The sequence below is a fragment of the Ambystoma mexicanum genome, chromosome 4q (genome assembly GCF_040938575.1).
Source record: "Ambystoma mexicanum isolate Mex_15411 chromosome 4q, UKY_AmexF1_1, whole genome shotgun sequence".
In the NCBI taxonomy this organism is placed as follows: Eukaryota; Metazoa; Chordata; class Amphibia; order Caudata; family Ambystomatidae; genus Ambystoma; species Ambystoma mexicanum.
Window position 1 is genome coordinate 520,480,551 of NC_090928.1, and position 17,785 is coordinate 520,498,335.

Sequence of the window (17,785 nt, forward strand, 5' to 3'; positions counted from 1 at the left end):
CCTTCCACCCCTTGGGTGGTGCTTCTAGTCAGTGTCTGCACCTGAGGCTTGTAACTCTGTGAGGGCTGTGATTGACTGTTCTCCCTGATTACATCCGAGGATGCCTCGGTCTACAATGGGTTTGGCCAAGTCCAAAACGGCTCTATCCATCATCTTAGATTCTGAGCGCTGATGTGTTAAGCAAGTTATTTACTGGTCTGCAGCACACTGGGTAAGCTTGTGAAATGCTTTTCCTTGGACAGGCAGCAAATGTGTGACATTGTATGCCATGAGTGACAATCTCTTGATGGGGAACAATGCCTCTGCAGCTCACCATCCCTAGATGAAGTTTCAACATTCTGGATACTGCAAACTGTTCACCCCGGGTCCAACAAATTCAGTAAGAAAGGTTATTTGAGGTATTTATCGGACTGGCAACAGTATCCAAACACTTGCTTCCATCATCTGGTGGAGGGACACCATTTTCCTTAAAGACAAGCCTTCGACTGTTTTGGTGTTTTGGGTCTGATTAGGCTCCCTCAGTATTGAGGGATCAGTGGGATTACACCAACATCACCCTGAATAGACTCAGAAGGGTTTGGGCAGCTACATTCTTTCTAGACTGGCCTGCCCTTCCAGAATAGTGATGTGCAGGGAAGTCTAACCCCAAAACCGGCTTGCAATGCAGCAGTGTGGTTGCCCTCCTGTCAATTAACTGGGACCAAGGTGGAGTGAATCTGAGTTCCTCCCCATACCACCCCTTAGCTCAGTCTCCACTTGTTAGGGGTGATACCAGACCCCATTAGTCACCACCTTGCGGGTCCCCGTAAACCAGGCAGGGGACTTTAGCACATGTGATATACTGAGAGTTCTTACTGGTTAAATCTGCCCAAATTAAAAGCTGGTGCAAGACGAGGTCGTCTGTGATTCAGATATGGATTCACCCTTATTCAGTTCAGATGCAAAAACTGTAATAATAAGGTCAGAAAGCGTTTAATCAAATACTAAATGTAGCTACAAATTCTGACATTTCCTCTTTTTTTGTTGTTAGGAATAAAGAAAAAATATCTAACTAAACAGGCTATAAGAATGTTTGATATGCATGGCAAACCATTGTGGCACTGTCTTTAATTTAGTAGTATCAAAAATGAAATTATAATATTTCAGGTTATTTTCATATGTTGCCGCTTTTGACAATACTTCATTTTCTGCAGATTCTTGTGGCTACCATTGCATTCCTTTTGCCTAGCGCTGAACATTCCTCCATGGAAACAGATAAACAGGTATGTTTTAACACTAGGCTGTATCTAGAATTGATATCCATATTGATTTGAAATAAACAAATCTTGCTCTTAGATGTATTTGTGTTTTGTATTATTCACAGACAACCATAGTGTGTTCTTTCTATATGGAATGTAAGCACCACAGTCCAAGCTTTTCAGACAGTTTTTGAATGAAAAGCAGTTATGGTCATAAGATACTAAATCTCCACACGCTGTTTTTTATCAACAAATCAACCTTTAGGACCCCATCCCTTGCCTGTGGCCAAAAACACCTCCTGAAATGTGCACATTTGTCACACTACACCCAGTAGGTTTAGATTTTGCATGCTCTGGGAAGGCTGGTGCCATATGATGTTTCTCCCAAAAAGTGCCTATTGTTGTTTTTTAGGAAATTCTTTAAAGATTCTGTTGCATCCTCATATTTAGCAAGTGGCTGCTTCTAAAGTATTTTTCAATTTAACCCAATCAAATGTGTAATTGGGATTTTTACATTGTGGAACCTCAAATCCAGGTTTGCAAATTCATTGGTGCAGCTATCTTTTCCTGATCATTCTGAGTAGGGGCATGTTTTTAAGTTTCTCAGAAATAGTTTGTGAAACGGGATGTTTATTATAGTCTGAATCGTTTGTAAAATTTGGGAAGGACCAGTTTTGGAGGATGTGTGATGGAATCTTTTTACATTTGGTGCAGGTTGCTCAAGAGTTGTCAAAATGTTGAAGGGACGTGCCTGACTCTCATAGTTCCTACTTGGCATCTCCCTTGTCTCAGTTTTAAAGTGGTGAAAGGGTTTAGTGTTCATTAGTCTTAGTTGTTTCTTCGGCTTTCCAGTGCTGTCAAGTGCCATATATGGGGAAATGTGGGGAACAGCTTTACAATAACTTATAAAGGTTAGGGAAGGGTTTGGTGATTCTCAACCGGATAAGGGGATACCATGTCTCGCTTGTTTTTCTTAACACTTCTCTTCTTTTTCCTTCTTCTGGTGCTTCTACAGTGAAACCATGTTTTGGCAGTTTCCGGGTCAGTGGGACAGGGATAGTAACACCCTACAACCACCTCTGGCATATAGGGTTCTCCCTGAAATTGAAATGTGGAATACTGTGTCTCACCTGAGGACATCTCATTCTCACACTCCAACGACCCTCCATCCAGGTGATCCTTCCTTGCTTCTCCACTCTCGGGGTCGGGATCCAAAAGCGTTGGCCTTTATCTGGTCACCCGAGAAGGGGACCCAAGGGGAATATATGTGTGGATGTCGTCAGGCTTCTCACACTTCCCAAACGCTCTAATTCATAGGAGCAGATATGAACTCTGTGTGTGTGTTTGCTTTTCAGCCAGAGGAAAGGGCTCTACACATTCCTCGGATGATAACCAAATTTCAAAATACCCAAATATCCTGCCAGCCCTAGATGTCTTGTTGCTCGGTCTCCTGGCATCCTGCATTTTGCTGGTGCCATAGGCCCGATTGAGAATGAGGTCACTACAGTAGGCTCTCAGGTCTCAATGGTCACAATTCTTAGGTAACATGACAAACCTACTGTAGATTTCGAACAGAGTTGCACAGGATCTCCTGTGGTGGACTGGCAGAGAGAACCTGATGGCAATAGAGACTTTTTGGCAACCACGGCCAGAAGTGACCATAGTCACTTTATGCCTCCGTGATGGGCTGGGGCACTCAACTGGGCAAGCTGACGTTGTTGGGTCTGGACCCTAGCAGAGACAGGACTCCTGTTGGCGGCAACGACAATCAGATTGGTGCTGATAGCCTTTTTGCCTTCTATAAAGGAGAATGGCTGTCCTGATCATGATGCACAACGCAGTGGTAATGCACTACGTTAACAACAGATGTGGTGTAGGGTCACTCCCCCTTGTGCATGGAGGGGATGCAGCTCTGCTTGTGGGAATTGAAGAACAAGATCTCTTTGTCTGCCGTTCACTTGGGCATGATGGGGAACACAACTGTGGATGCCCTGAGAAGGTAGGGCTTGTTCTCTCAAATGTGGGACCTATGCCAGGAAGTCCTTTTGCAGATCTTGTCTCTTTGGGGAACCCCCTTCAGGTGAATCTGTTTCCAACTGAAAGTGTGAACTGTTCTGCTCCCGGGCATTTCCCCCGAGTTGGGTGCTGGGGGACGCCTTTGTCATGGATTAGAACTTTCCACTACTGTATGTGTTTCTGCTGGTCCCAGCCACTCCTCAGATAAACAGAAGGTCGAAGAGGTACGGGGCAACCATGATTCTGATTGCTCCGAATTGGGCCAGGAGGACATGGTTGTTGTGTCTTCCCCAGAGGGCTAACTTGCTCTCACAAGCAGGAGACCTGGGCATACTCAGCCTGGCTTGTTAAAGATTGATTTATAGAAACAGGGACCTCCTGAATGATGTGATGGAGATGTTGCTTTCGGCTAGGAGACCGGCAGCGTAGGCACTGTACCGCTGCTGATGGAAGCATTTTTGCTCAAGAAATTGGCCCTTTCCTGTGTGACCTATCAAAGGTTGTGATACCTGTTAGACCTAATCAGGCACGGCCTACAAATTGCGACTGTCAAAGTCTCTCTGGCAGCGCTTTCCATCTTTAAGCGCATGCTAAAAGAGTTTTTCACTGTCCCCATTGTCATGCAATGCTGAAAGGACTAACGCATACTTTTCCTCTGGCCCTTATGTTGTGCCGGCATGGGATCTATACTTGGTACTGACTTTTCTAATGGGAATACCCTTTGAGCCATTGCACACTTGTCCGCTCAGGCTTCTTACTTGGAAGAAATCCTTCCTTGTGGCCACCACATCAGCATGGAGGGTGAGTGAGCTCCAGGCTCTGGCTTGTAAACCCCTCTTAACAATTTTCTTAAGGGACAAGGAAATGCTCAGAGTGCGCCCTTTTTTTCTACCCAAGGAGGTGTCTGAATTTCACCTTACACTGAAGATTTGCTTGCCAACCTTTTACACGCCACCTCATCCCTTTGACGAGGAGAGACTGAATAGGCTCAACCCGCAAAGAGCCTTGAGATTCTACATTGCCAGAATGGATTCCTTCAGGCTGCAGCATCAGCTCGTTGTGGGATGCACTGGCCCGACGACGGGCAAGCGGGAAATGAAACGGGCAACATCAAGATGGATTGTACTCTGCGTATCTTAATGCTACTCCATGGTGTTAAAATACATCCCAGAGGGCTTCAGGGCACATTCAACCAGGGATGTGGGTGCCAAATGGCCACCCCAAAGGGGAGTCCCAATTCAGGACATCTGACAAGTGGCAGTGTGGCCTTCTATCCACAGGTTCGCAAAACATTACTGTCTGAACACGCTTTCAGGTTAGGATATCCACTTTGGTGGAGGTGTCCTGCAGTATGTTCTAGTATAGGACCAGCACAGTTTGCTCCTCCCTCTCATGCATTTTGTTATTGCTATGGGAGTCTAAGATGAGGAGTCTGTGAGAGGACACAATCCATTAGAAGAAAAATCACTTCCCTCCAGTAATGTTCTTTCTGATGGATGTTCTTCCCACAGATCCTCAATTCCCTACCTGCCCCACAATCAGGGAGCCTTTCCTGTTGCTGTCTCTTTCAGTGCATGGCTCTGTATGGGATAAGAAACAAGTAACTGAGGTCACCTGGTGTGGGCCTTTTGTACAGACGCTGACGTTGGGTCTGGACTTAATGATGAAGAGCTCTGAGGAACCTCAAAGCCTGAGCCACACAGCGCCTCCTACTCAAACATTTCGAAGAGCTGCTACAGGAAGAATATATCTAATTTGAAGAAACCATGGGAGGAACATCCATCAGAAAGAACATTACTGGAGGTAAGTACTTTTCTCTTCTCTATCTCACTTCTTCCAGGAATGTCTAATGACGACCTTCTCTGGTGTTCCCAAAGATAATGATGATGGTGTGCTTTCTCAGATCTCTCCTTTCCATACTCTCCTTCACTTTGGCTGTTTCTTCTCCCTGTTCTTGCTCATATTCTTCTTCTCTTGTCTCCCCTTTTTGCCTGTCACTTATTCTTTCACTCTCTTCCTTACTACTCGCCTCTCCCTCCATTCCTTGCTCCCCTCTACTCATTTTATTTTAAAATTTGTTTATTGGCATTTTTAGTAATATCTCTTACAAGTTTTGCAAAACGCGTCTTGTGCGTAATCTTTTACAGTGCTTTTCGGTTTAGCCTTAACAATATAACAAACAACAAATAACAGGTAACAGTAACTGTCTCCTTGCCATGTCCGTGTGTTTCCGCTTCTTTTGTTTCAGGGAGGAGGGGATGTAGGGAAGTTGGGTAGCATACTCAGGGGGGGTGCAGGGGGGACACCTTCCCAGGGCCATCCTCATTTCCAGTCGCACGTCTGGGCTTGCCCTTTCTTGTCTTGTAGGCGGGTTCGTTTCGGGTCATGGGTTCATGGGGGCTTGTCGTCCGAGGGGAGGAACATATGCCTAGTGAGTTCTTTCCATGCCTCGAGAGCTCTGCTGGACTCATCCGTAGATTTAGTGACACTTTCGACCCAGGCCTTGGTCTCGGCCGACACCCATCGCTCTGCTTCACTATGCCATGCTTTGTATTGCGGACCTGCGGGTCGTTTCCAGGACATGGCTATGGTTCTTTTGGCCAGGATGCACGCTATGTCCATGAGTCTGACTGTGTGTTTCAGTTTAGCTAGCCTAGGATAGGTTCCGAGTAGGCATTCCTCAGGTGCCCATTTGTAGTTGGTCATGCCTGCTTTCTCACATGTCTGTTTTACCCTATCCCACAGTGTCCTGGACTTGGGGCATTCCCACATCATGTGTATTAGATCCGCTTCCTCCCTCATGCACCAGGTGCAGTGTGACTGCGATTGTTTGTTAAACTTAGCTATTCGTTTCGGGGTTAGGTAGGTTCGGTGCAGCACATTAATTTGTATTTGTCTGAATCTATGATTCCTGGACACCTCCTTGGGGAATGTAAGTGCCCTGTTCCATTCCCCCTCTGTCATTTCTCTGCCTACGTCTGTTTCCCATTTTCTTTTCATTTCCGCGCTCCGGGGGTTGGGTATGTCGCTCAGGTGTCTATATATTTGAGATATTGGTCTACTGCCCTCCCCCATATTATATAACAGCGTGAGTAGTGGCTCCGGATCCGGTTCCTCCGGCCACGCTTCCCATTTGCTTTGTGCTGTGGAGCGGACCTTCTGGTACCAGAGGAACTGGCCCGTGTGGATGCCCTCCCTTTCTTGTAATATGGCGAATTCTTTAAAGGTGCCCTCTTCATAAAGATCTCCCCAGGTGTAAACCCCTCCGCTTTCCCACAATCTAATTTGTTTTAGATCAGTGACCGTTGTGTACAGGTCTGCGAGTAGGGGTATTTCAGGTGCGTAAGCGTTCTGTGTGCGGGTGAGTGTCCTTGTTCTGCGCCAGATCTCCCTCCCCAAGGTGACTATGTGGGGTGCCGTACCTAGCAGTTTCGTGGGTACCCAGACCAGTTCCTTCAGGGTGAATGGGAGGCTCATGGACTGTAGCAGGGGTGTTTCATCTGTGGGCTCATCGGATAGCCATTTGAGTACAAAGCTAAGCTGTGCTGCTAGGTAGTACTTTTCTAGGTTTGGGAGTTGGATGCCACCTTGTGTGTATGGCAGGGTCAGTGTCGACAGCGCTATCTTATGTCTGTTTTCCCCCCAGATGAACTCTCTTATTAGCGTCTCGAGCAGCCGGAAGAGGGGTTTATTAATATAGTAGTGTACATTCTGGAACCCATATAGGAATCGCGGTAAGACAATCATCTTAATTATGGATGCCCTTCCCATCATAGACAAGGGGAGTCTCGACCAAAAGTTCATGGATCTGCGCAGGGCCGGGATCGCTGCTTTTGTGTTATGTTCGTGCATCAGTGCTGGGGTGTGCATTATTTGGATTCCTAGGTATCGGAATGTGGTGGTCTGCCATCTTATCCCTACCTCCGGGAGTGTTTCTACGTCCTCATTTTTTAGGGCCGCTAGTGGGAACAAGCAGGATTTTGTCTTGCTAAATTGGATCCCAGAGACTCTGGAATAGTTGTCCAGGACTTCTAGTATGGTTGGCACGTTGATGTGTGGGTCCCTGACATATATAAGGACGTCATCTGCATAGAGCGAAATGATGTGGTCCACCCCTCCCAGTCTTATGCCGGCATCAAAAAACTGTTTCCGGAAATAAATAGCTATGGGTTCCAGCCCCAATACGTACAACATTGGGGATAATGGGCAGCCTTGTCTAGTCCCTCTTTGTATGTTCCAGGCGTCTGACACATGTTTCCCTGACTTTACTCTTGCGCTTGGTTTGGTGTATAGTATCTCGACCCATCTGATAAATCCGGGTCCGAAGCCAAATTCCTTGAGTGCCGCCACAAGCCACTCCCAATAAATGGAGTCGAAAGCTTTTATGGCATCGAGGGATAGTAATGCACTGGGGCTCTCGTCTTCACTAGTTTGCGCTATAATGTGTTGCAGCCTGCGCAGGTTCATTGACGTATTGCGCCCTGGTATAAAACCATTCTGATCGGGATGTATTATGTCGCCTATTATTTTAGATAGGCGCTTGGCCAGTATGGTGGTTAGAATTTTTACATCATAATTTAGCATTGCCAGCGGGCGATATGAGTCGCACAGGTCTGCCGGTTTGTTTGGCTTCAGGATTGGGACCACAAGTGTTTCTCTCATGCTTTCTGGTAGTATCCCCCTCTCATATGCCTCTTGGTATACTTTATGTAGCAGGGGTGTGAGGGAGGATTCATAGGCTTTATAAAACTCTGAGGGCAACCCATCAGTGCCAGGTGCCTTACACGTGGCTAGGGACCTAATTGCTTCGGTTATGTCCTCAGGTGTGATTTCTGTATCTAGTGCCATGGCCTGTTCAGTTGACATTCTATTGAGTCCAATCTCATCCAGCGTGCCCATGATCAGTTCCTGGGGGACCTCCTCCGCGTGTGAGTATAGGCATTTATAGTATTCTTTGAAGACTTCGTTGACACCCTGCTGCGTGTGGTGTATGTTCCCTGCTTCGTCTCGCAATGATGTGGTGGGGTGTCTGGGGTGTTCCCTGCTGCATAGCCAGGCCAGTAGCCTGCCCGGTCTATCCGCTTCCGTATGTGATCTGTTCGTTTTGGCCGTGTGGTCAAACTTTTCTAGTCTGCGCCACGCTGTTTCATTCTCCCCCCTTAGCCTTTGAAGTTCTGGTTCCCTTTCCCGGGTGTCTATGGGGGCCGCTTCCAGTTCTCCGATCTCCCTTTCTAGTTGGTCTAAGTCCTTCCTGAGCAGTTTCCTGATTCCACCAGCCTTTGCAATGGTCTCCCCCCTTATCACCGTTTTTAGGGCATCCCATACCGTGCTACTGTGTTCCACGCTTCCCACGTTGATTTCTATGTAACTATCTATGGATTCTTGTAGTTCTTCTCTGAAGGCGGGGTCTTTAAGAGCCTCTGCCGGCATTTTCCACATGGGAATTGGGGGTCTGGGGCCTTTGTGGTTCCATGTTACTAGGAGCGGGGAGTGGTCAGAGATGGTCCTTCCTAGGTACTGCGCTCCCTCCACCTGAGGTAAGTGTTCCCTGCCGATGAGGATGTGATCTAACCTCGTGTATAGGTTGTGCGGGGATGAATAGTATGAGTATCCTCTTACGGCTGGGTGCATTTCTCGCCATATGTCTGCCAGGTCCAGTCTATCTATCATTGCAGTCAGAGCGGTTGTTGCTGCTGACGGACCTTTCGGGAGGGGGATGGATCTATCTAGGTTTGGGTCGCATATGCAATTGAGGTCGCCCCCCCAGATAAACAGACCGTCTCTGTGCTGTGCGATTTTGGGGTATAGCGAGTTCAAGTGGGCCGGTATGTTGCTATTAGGAAAGTAGGAGTTCAGGATGCACACCTCCGTCTGCTCTATGTGTCCCCATAGCATTACATATCTGCCTTCCGGGTCTATTTCTGATTTGGTCAAGCGGAAGGGGAGCTGTGGGTGTATCCAGGTATATACTCCCCTAGCATATCTGGAATAGGCTGTGCCGAATCCCTGCCCTCCCCAGTGTGTTTGGAGTTTGGCCATTGATTCCGCGGAGCAGTGGGTCTCCTGTAAGAGTGCTATCATCACCCCCTTCCTGTGCAGGTAGGTCTTGACTCTGTTTCTGCGGAGGTATGTCCCCAGGCCCCTCACGTTCCATGTCAGTATTTTAATTGCCGTAGTGGTCATGGTGGTCTAAAGTGGGTATGGTAGTCATTCTGCTTCATCCTCTTAAATGCCCGTGATTGCGGGTCTGTTGTGGGAGGTTCCCTCCCTGTGTGGGCCAAGGCACTGGTTTCCCTTTCCCTTCGGTCGGCCCCTCCTCCCCCTCTCTTCTTTCCCCTTGGAGACTTACCAACAGTAGTAACGTTCATTCTGGTGAATGTGAGCAGTAAACAGTGGAACTTTGAACTGCCCCCAGCAGTTGCTTCCAACTTGCAACGCTCAGGGGCTCCCGAGCCTTCTGGGCCTTTCCAGGCCTCCCGGTGCGGGTGTTGTGTCGGCGGTATGCCTACACGTGCCTTGAGGGGGTGTGTTGACGTCTTGTCGTGTAGGTTGGTGCGCTCCTGCCCTTTGTTGCTTCTTTGATGCTGTATTTTGTCGTGCCAGTCTTTGGTTTGTCCATCAACCTGTTTTGCTGTCATCGGTCCTTCCCACCCGGTTCTTCGGGCGTTCAACGTCCTGCGGTTCCTCTTGCCATTCCTTCCTTGCCGTCTGCAAGGTTGTTGTGTTCAAGCCACATGTTTGCCGCCTCCGGGGTGTCCAGGAAGACCGCTTTACCTCTGTGTATCACTTTAAGGCGCGATGGGTACATCAGCATATACTTCAAGTTGAGCTCACGTAGTCTTGCCTTCACCGGGATAAAGGAATTTCTCGTGCGTTGTACAGTGGGGGTGTAGTCCGGGTACACCACTATTTTGGCATCTTGTCTCCTAATTTCCCCTCCTTCTCTGGAGAATCTTAGTATAGTCTCTCTGTCTCTAAAGTTTAGGACTTTGGCAATCATTGGGCGTGGATGTGAGCCCGGCGGAGGTCTTTTTTGTAGGGACCTGTGGGCTCGCTCTATAGAGAATCCCTGGGACAGATTGCCGGCGCCGATTTCCTGTTGTAACATCGTCTCTATAAATTCGGTTGGGTCCGGGCCTTCCATGCCTTCCGGGACTCCGAGGATTCGGACGTTGTTGCGGCGGGCCCTCCCCTCCGCATCCTCCGACCTTGCCTCCAGCCTTGCCACCTTTAGCTCGAGGTCCTGTACCCTGGATTTGAGTTCCGTTGTGTTGTCTACGTTGTCCTGCAGTGTGGCTTCCACCGAGGTCACTCTTTCAGTGAGGTTGCGGGCATCTTGTCTGATCAATTGTATGTCCGTTTTGACCTCATCGATTCTGGTTTCGAGCGATGTTCGTAGCGCTGTTATTGCCTGTAGTAGCTGCATGTTTGTTGGGTCTCCCTCTTGGGTCGTTTGCGCTGCTGCTGCCCCTGTTTCTCGTTGCTGCTTGGGCATAACTGTTGTAAAGGAGTCCATTGTTGCAGCTTTCGATTTTCCTTTGGGAGGTGACATCCCCCGCTCTCGGGTACCCGGTCCTGCACTCTTCCTCAGGACTCGCTCGCTTGTTCTCAGACCGTGGGGTCAGTGGCTTTCTTCGTTGGAGTCCACGGCGGCGCAGCCCCTCCAGGCAGTCTTATTCTCCTGCGCCGCTGGCGCCGGGCCTCCAGCGGCCCCTATTGTTTGGTAGTTGTGCAGTCGCGGCGACTCCTGGGCGCTCAGTTGTCGCTGCGCCTCACGCTCCGCAGCGCCTCTTTTCCTGGACCTCTATTAGTCCGGATTGCAGGGTGTCCTCGCCTATCTTAGGCTGTTCAGGCCGTTCCCGACGGCTGCGTGGGCCCGGGGAGCTGGTCCGCCCCCGGGGCCCCCAGCCGTGTTATGTGGAGGGGTTTAGGGCGTTAGTGCTTTTCGGGTGTCGCCTTCCCGCCTGCCGCAGGGACCTCGCGCTGCTCACCCCGTTCTCGTGGTGTGTTGATGCGGTGCTTCCAGGGGGCTGTGTCCGAGGTCAGGGGTCAGCTCCCCCTCCCAGCGCCGCAGGACTTATGGTGCGGTGCTGTCTGTCCCCCCCGCAGGCAGGAGGCGGGGAGATGTCGTGTGCTTGTTCCAGGTCGCCCGGACCGGGTCGCCGCGGACCGAATCATCCGCCGAGGATGTACGCCGCCGCCGGACTCCAGGTAGGATCTCAGTGTCCCCGGAGTGCTCGATGTGCCGCTCCGGGGGCCCACAGCAGCCCAGGCCCCCAGTCCCCGCCCGCTCCCCCTCGCCACTCAGCAGCGGGGCACCCCCGGCGCCCGTCGGGGGTCGGAGGCGGTCCGGGCCGCCCAAGTCAGGCCACCGCGGACCGAAATGTCCGCCGAGGATGGAGGTAGGGCCCCCGACACCCCCAGGGGCACACCGCAGCCCAGGTCCTCTGTCCCGGCCCGCTCCCCCCCACCGCTCGATGGTCTCCGCGCGTGGGGTGGGGGGCCTCAGGTGTCCAGAGGCTCCGCTTTCTCCGGGGACGCGGGCGCCGCCTCCCTCAGTTCTCAGCCGCCTCTCACCTCGAGGCTCCCGACGAGGCCGCCATCTTTGATTCCGGGGGGTTCGGGCGCGGAGGTCGCGTTAGTGCGCTGCCGGTTTCCGTTTTGTCCAGATATCACCCGCGGGCAATGCAGGATCGCTTGGGGCAGCTGGGCATATGTTGTATGCCTCGGCAGGTCAGGCTGGGTGTATTTTCGGAGGATCTACTTCAGGATCGGGGCAGGAGCTCAGGGCAAGCACGTCTTCAGTCCATGGACTTAGGCCACGCCCCCCGCTCCCCTCTACTCATACCCACCCCTTTTCTCTCTTTGCCTCCACCCCTTCTTCCCTTCTCTCTCCCTCCTATTTTCTCCTGATCTTTCTTTCTCTTCTGTCCATCACCTCTCCCCCTCTGCACTTGTCTACTCTATATTTCACCCTTGCATCCACTCTTTTACTCACTCTCTGTGCCTTAATCTCTCCTTCTAGTCTCCCTCTATTCTCAGCAATCTTCTCCTCCCTTTCTATCACTAGTTCCAGCACTCATGCCCACAAGTCACTCCACTCTCTTACACTTGATACCACGCTCCCTCAAACCAAGTACCTCATCTGCACTCTATTGCAGTCTCCAACACATCCTCAGCTCTCCACTACAGCTTCTGTCCTCTCCCTGCCTCGTCTTTCCATCTGCAACCTATCCTCCTGACCTCCACATCTGTCGTCGATTCCCTGGCCGTGTGGGTATTTTATATCCAGACCTTCCTTTCTTAACAATTCTCCCCTTTCATAATGGTCCCTCTCTGCACCTGAACTCTCAGGCCAGTGTTTTTTCCTTTTCCTCAGAGGTCAGGTCAGCGGGTCCCATGCTTTTAAAAACCCTCTTTAGCCCACCACAATTTTCCCATGTAGGCGTTTGTGGTGTACCGTGGCCATGTCCCTTTGTTTCTGCCGCTCGCATTGCCTTACTGCTGTCCCATGGAGTAAGTGTTCAGCCAGGTAATCTGGAGATCATCAAAGGAGCAAGACTCTTATTCAGCCTTGATGATTCTCGGATTTACTGCATTCTGGACATGGTGGTTTTGTAAGAAACAAAAGAGAACTTCTGCCAAATACAAGGCTGTAGGACATGGTGCGGCAGCCAGCAATATCAAGGTTATAGGTATGCATCACACACTTGGTGAGGTTCAGGGACTAGGGCCTTCCCAACTCCCTCAACCCACCTTTGTAGGTACTATTGGCTCTGGCATACACCCTGCTAGGCCACTTATTCCGGGTTGGGAGAAGTCACTCTTTCCCCCCTGATAGCATCAAGTTCCAGACACTGTCGCACTCCCTCCTTAGCTCCTCTCTCTGAGATCTCACTATCGCCTCTTGTTCTTCCACCACCACCTCCTGCCATTATTCCAACCCCACCTCCTGCCTCTTTGCCCAACGTAAAGAACGTATCAGAGACTGAGCCAGAGACTTCGGAACATGTACTACACATTGAGTTGTTCATGCCCTCCTCACCTATATGGCTACATATCAATTTATTGTATAGCTTTGCTCCTGTTTGGTTTTTTTTGTACTATGAGCCTTGTTAAAATGTTGTCGCAAGTCCTCTGTTGATGCACTTCACTATTAGACTGAACTCTACGGATTGCATAACCAGATCAATGGGCTCACAGGCCAAAATTAGGCACCACTATTGAGTCAGAAGGTCAGGGCTTGCCCAAGATGTACATGCAAAGCTTTTTGGTATGCCACTTGACGGTGTCAACCTCTTCGGTAGTAGGACTAACGACAACTTAGAAAGGTTTAAAGCATCCAGGGCCATGCCAAAAACCCTGGGTCTGTTGGTCCCCTCAAACACGTCTTCTGCCTCCTCTGACAGGGTTCACTGTTGGTCATATTCCTTCCCACCATGGGACAGGTGCTCAGTTCAGGTAAGGGAGTTCAGCTCCCTCAGCGGCATGGGAATATTTTGAATCCCTTCAGAAATAGGGGAGCTAACCAGGTAAAGACATTTGCCCAGTTGCCAGTGAGCACCCCTGCAGCAAGTACCCTTTGAACGGATCATCTATACAAATTATTTTCCTTTAGAAAGGAGGGAGTAGGGCAGGATGAGGTTGGTCAGCAGTGGTGGGAGATAACATCGGATCAATGACTCTTCCAGGCCATCTCTCCTTCTTCCACTGCGTACTCGACTCCCAATTCTCTCCATTTGCTAACATTTCCTCCTAGCTGTTTCTCTTGGAGAAAATCCCTCCACGTTTGCTAACATCTTGTACCATCTTATAAAATCTGGGATAGTCTTTAATGCCATTACTTCCTCATCCTCAAAAGTGGGGATGGATTTAGGCCTATTTTGGACCTGAGGCTTCTCCACTTCTTTGACAGGATAAAGTCAAAATGGTTATTCTGCCCCAGATCCTCCAAGTTATGAAGCGGCAGGATTGGTTTTTATGACAGATGAAACAATATGAAAGATGCTTGTTGGGATGGCAAACACTTGTTAAGTGTGGGCGCTGGCTGGATCCCAGGGTCCAATATTAGCAATTCTGCTATTTTTTACTGTCTAGTAATAGTCCAGTCTTTAGGTTTGTAGGCATCGTGTTTTATTGGTGTACACTACCAACAAGATCAATGTGTCAAATTAAGAAGTGGTGAAAACAAAAAAACCTCTATTACGAGTCTGCTGCCACTTCACCTCTGCCTTGATAAAGACTTCGGTTAAACGCGCGTCGGCTTTTTGCTTTCACCACTTATGGCCTAATTGGCTTTTTGTTGCTAAATTGCAATTACAGAATTGCTAATATTGGACCCACGGCTCCAGCCAGCGCCCACACTTAACAAGGGTTTGTCATCCCAACAAGCATCCAATTACTTGGATACCCCGGAGTTGGTCCCCAGACAAACCATGTTCCAGGCTGCAGGCTAAACTTTACCCACTAATAGGGGACCGGGAGTCCGACCCCAAAAACTCTGAATCTTTTGAAAAGATATCAAAGATGGATTGCAGGGGTGAAAGTTAAAGAAACATTTTTTTAAAGATTTCTCAGGCTTTCAGGCTTTGCCTTTGCGCATTTAAATGTTCTCAGTTTGTTTACATTTTCAACTTCTTTTGCTTTACAGACAAGGTTTCTGACAATATCCGGGTTTTAAACCTTTAGTGGCTCATATTGTGTGGACCACCACTACTGTTCCCTTCAGTCCTGTGGCCCTCCCCATGTCAATAAAGATGTTTTTTTTAAAGATTTTGTTTACCGAGGTGCAAGCTTCTTACAATGATTGTGACAATGTATTTTTCTCAAGTAAATCAGTTTATGGTGCAGGGAGACATTCAGGGCACATCTTTCCCCGTAAACATCAAAATGAACACCAAATATCAATCCTCAAAAATAGGGTTGCACTCCCACACTCTACTTTGAGCAAACAATCAATAGCTCCTTTTTATCTATTGTGTTATTGGCCTATAATTTAAACCTTTCACAATTATCAATTTATAAAATTAATTAACAAGAATAGATAAAAAAGAAAAAGTATAAAATAAGAAATGCCCAAATGAACATTTTGTAGCATCAGAAATGATGCGAAAATTACAAAAAGATACTTTACGATCTAAACCAAATAGTTTCTTAAAGTCATGTAAAGCTAGAATTAATCTCAGACTGTTACCCCACATCATCCTAGCCCAGAATAGTTAATTAAGAGATTCAGATTCAAGTGCAGGACTCTAACGTCTACCAACGATGTACAGTACATGACTAGGTGTTTTAAGATTTCCGTTTTGCTGTCATCATTACAGAACTTGCAGTGGCATGTTAGAGTAGATGTATCCCATCTACTCTTCCGCTCCAAAGTGGGAATCTGATTTAGTCGGAATATATACCAAACGTGCCTTTGGGCATGGAAATAAGTTGATATATTTCGGTAGGTCAGCTCTTTTTCTTGGAAAGCTAGCACATTCTTTGTAAGAAGAATAAGTCGCAAGTAAGTCTACTGTTTCTGCCCAGTCAATTCTTCAATTGAGGAACCTTTTGTATGTAGAATGTTGCCCATTCTTTGTTTGAAGTCATTTATCGTTGCAGCTGTCATCTGTGTCATCCCGGCACCAAGACTTTGATAAAGTGAGTTTTCCGGTGGATCTAAAAACTTGGCAAACTCTGCAAGCTTCCTCCAGGTGGCCCTACTTGATAGAGAAATTAAGCCAAACTCGTGCCGGATGACCGCGTTAGGAATAGAATTAGCCAGATGTAACGTTTTCTTCCATAACATACCCTGCAAGGAAAGAAGGGGCCCATATCAGTAAGATGTATGTCCAAAACATACAGGATTGTTGTTTTCATCGAATAAAACATTACAACGGGTAAAAGAGAATACTGACACAAATGAGAATATATTTTGCTCATTTTAGTGAGCAGAGGTTCAAATCTACTTCTCAGAATAGCTTTCCAAATTTCATTCGCGGACGTGTTTGTCAAGGTATATCCCAGGTACCTCATCAAATGCACGCTTTCCAAAGGCTGGGACCCCACTTTCCAACTAAATGTCTTTGTCCATGTTTTTGTAGTAAAGACCATCACCTTTGATTTCAGACCATTAATCACTCAGTTGTTATCCACAGCATATTGGAAGAATATATTAAGTTTCCTATGCAAGCCGATAGGTGTTTTATCAAATAGAATGATGTCGTCCGTGAAGGCTAGCCATTTCAGGCTCAAGGACCCCAGTTTAACAGGGTTTGTAACCCCTGAATCCCAGAGGCCATCAATATCCAAAATATAAAGGTTGAATAGGGCGGGGGCAGCACACAACCCTGCTTTAGCCCAACAAAAGTTGGCACTGAGCGTGTTACAGTGTTAGGGAGAATTCTCTGTAAAGGCTAATTTCCCAAACCTAGTGAGTCCCCCAGCAGCTTTGCTGGATTTTTGGGGTTTATTTTTTTCTCCTGCTAAGAGTGGGACTCTTTTTCTCCCACTCTTAGACATGATTTGAGGTGTTCCTTTGACTTTGTATGTGTTCTATGGGCTATGGGGTCCTTTACCCCATAGGGTTTCATGTGTTTTTGAAATGTGGGTTACACAGCACCCTCCGTGCAGTAACCCAGGGGTGTCGTAGCGACCCCCAAACATAGACTCCATACCCTGGGACTGACTACTGTCTCCCAGGGCATGTAAAGTCACCATTGGCTTTACTAGTCTTAAATTGTGAACAGAACCAGTACAAACCATCATATTGTGGACGTACTGGTCGGGGCAATTCGATTGCCCCGGGGTCTGTTGTTCGAGGGGGCCCTGTCCAGTCCCCCCCGACCGAGTTTTGGCTGGTGGCAGTGGATACTACTTTATATATTCGACCGCAAATATATTCCTATGGGATTTTCCCATTGTTCGAGGCTACCACTTTTTAAAATGGCCTCGAACATACCGCCGGTTTATTAAATTAATATAAATTCACCGGTTGGGATTTTTTGCCGAAACTTGGTTCCAAAATGGCGTTCATGTTTGCTTCTGTGACGCCAACCCAAGTCGAGCCCTTTGTTCCACTTTTTGGCGGGCTTCTCCACAGAAGCCTCCAAAAGTGGTGCCACTCTGTCTGGGGTACCACAGGGGGTGTGGGAGAGGGGGTTTAGGCACCCTGAACTGAGTTGCCTCGGCAACTCAAGTCGCACACTTGTGTGATTGGCCCAAATGGTGAGCCGCCCGGCTCACCACTTAGCATGTTTGAGTGACAGCTAGCCTGAATGAATGGGGGTTTTCTGCATAAAAGCAGGGCTTTGGGGACTGGAACTTCAGAAGTCGCCACAGGACCTAAAGAATCCGAGGAGGGAGAAGCCGAGCCGACCTGCAACGACGACACCACCGGTGGAGCCCTGCTGAACCGTCTCACCACTTTTCCTGACGACAGAGGAGATCTCCAGTCCGGAGAGTCTTCTTCCTTTGACTGGTGGAGATAACCAGTTTGCCTGTCTTTTCGCCTTCCTGGACCATCTTGTGGCTGCCTTGCCCGTGCC

At 48.5% G+C, this 17,785-nt stretch overlaps 1 protein-coding gene across 4 annotated transcripts in view; it reads left to right on the forward strand.

Moving 5' to 3' along the window:
- The window catches only part of RALGAPA2 (Ral GTPase activating protein catalytic subunit alpha 2), a 3,672,963-nt gene that overhangs the window by 2,156,506 nt on the left and 1,498,672 nt on the right, over positions 1-17,785 (forward strand). For all 4 annotated transcript variants that reach the window (XM_069608069.1, XM_069608071.1, XM_069608070.1 and 1 more), the window contains one exon: positions 1,194-1,262. In XM_069608069.1, the coding sequence (XP_069464170.1) occupies positions 1,194-1,262 (69 nt within the window). The remainder of the gene's footprint in view (positions 1-1,193; positions 1,263-17,785) is intronic.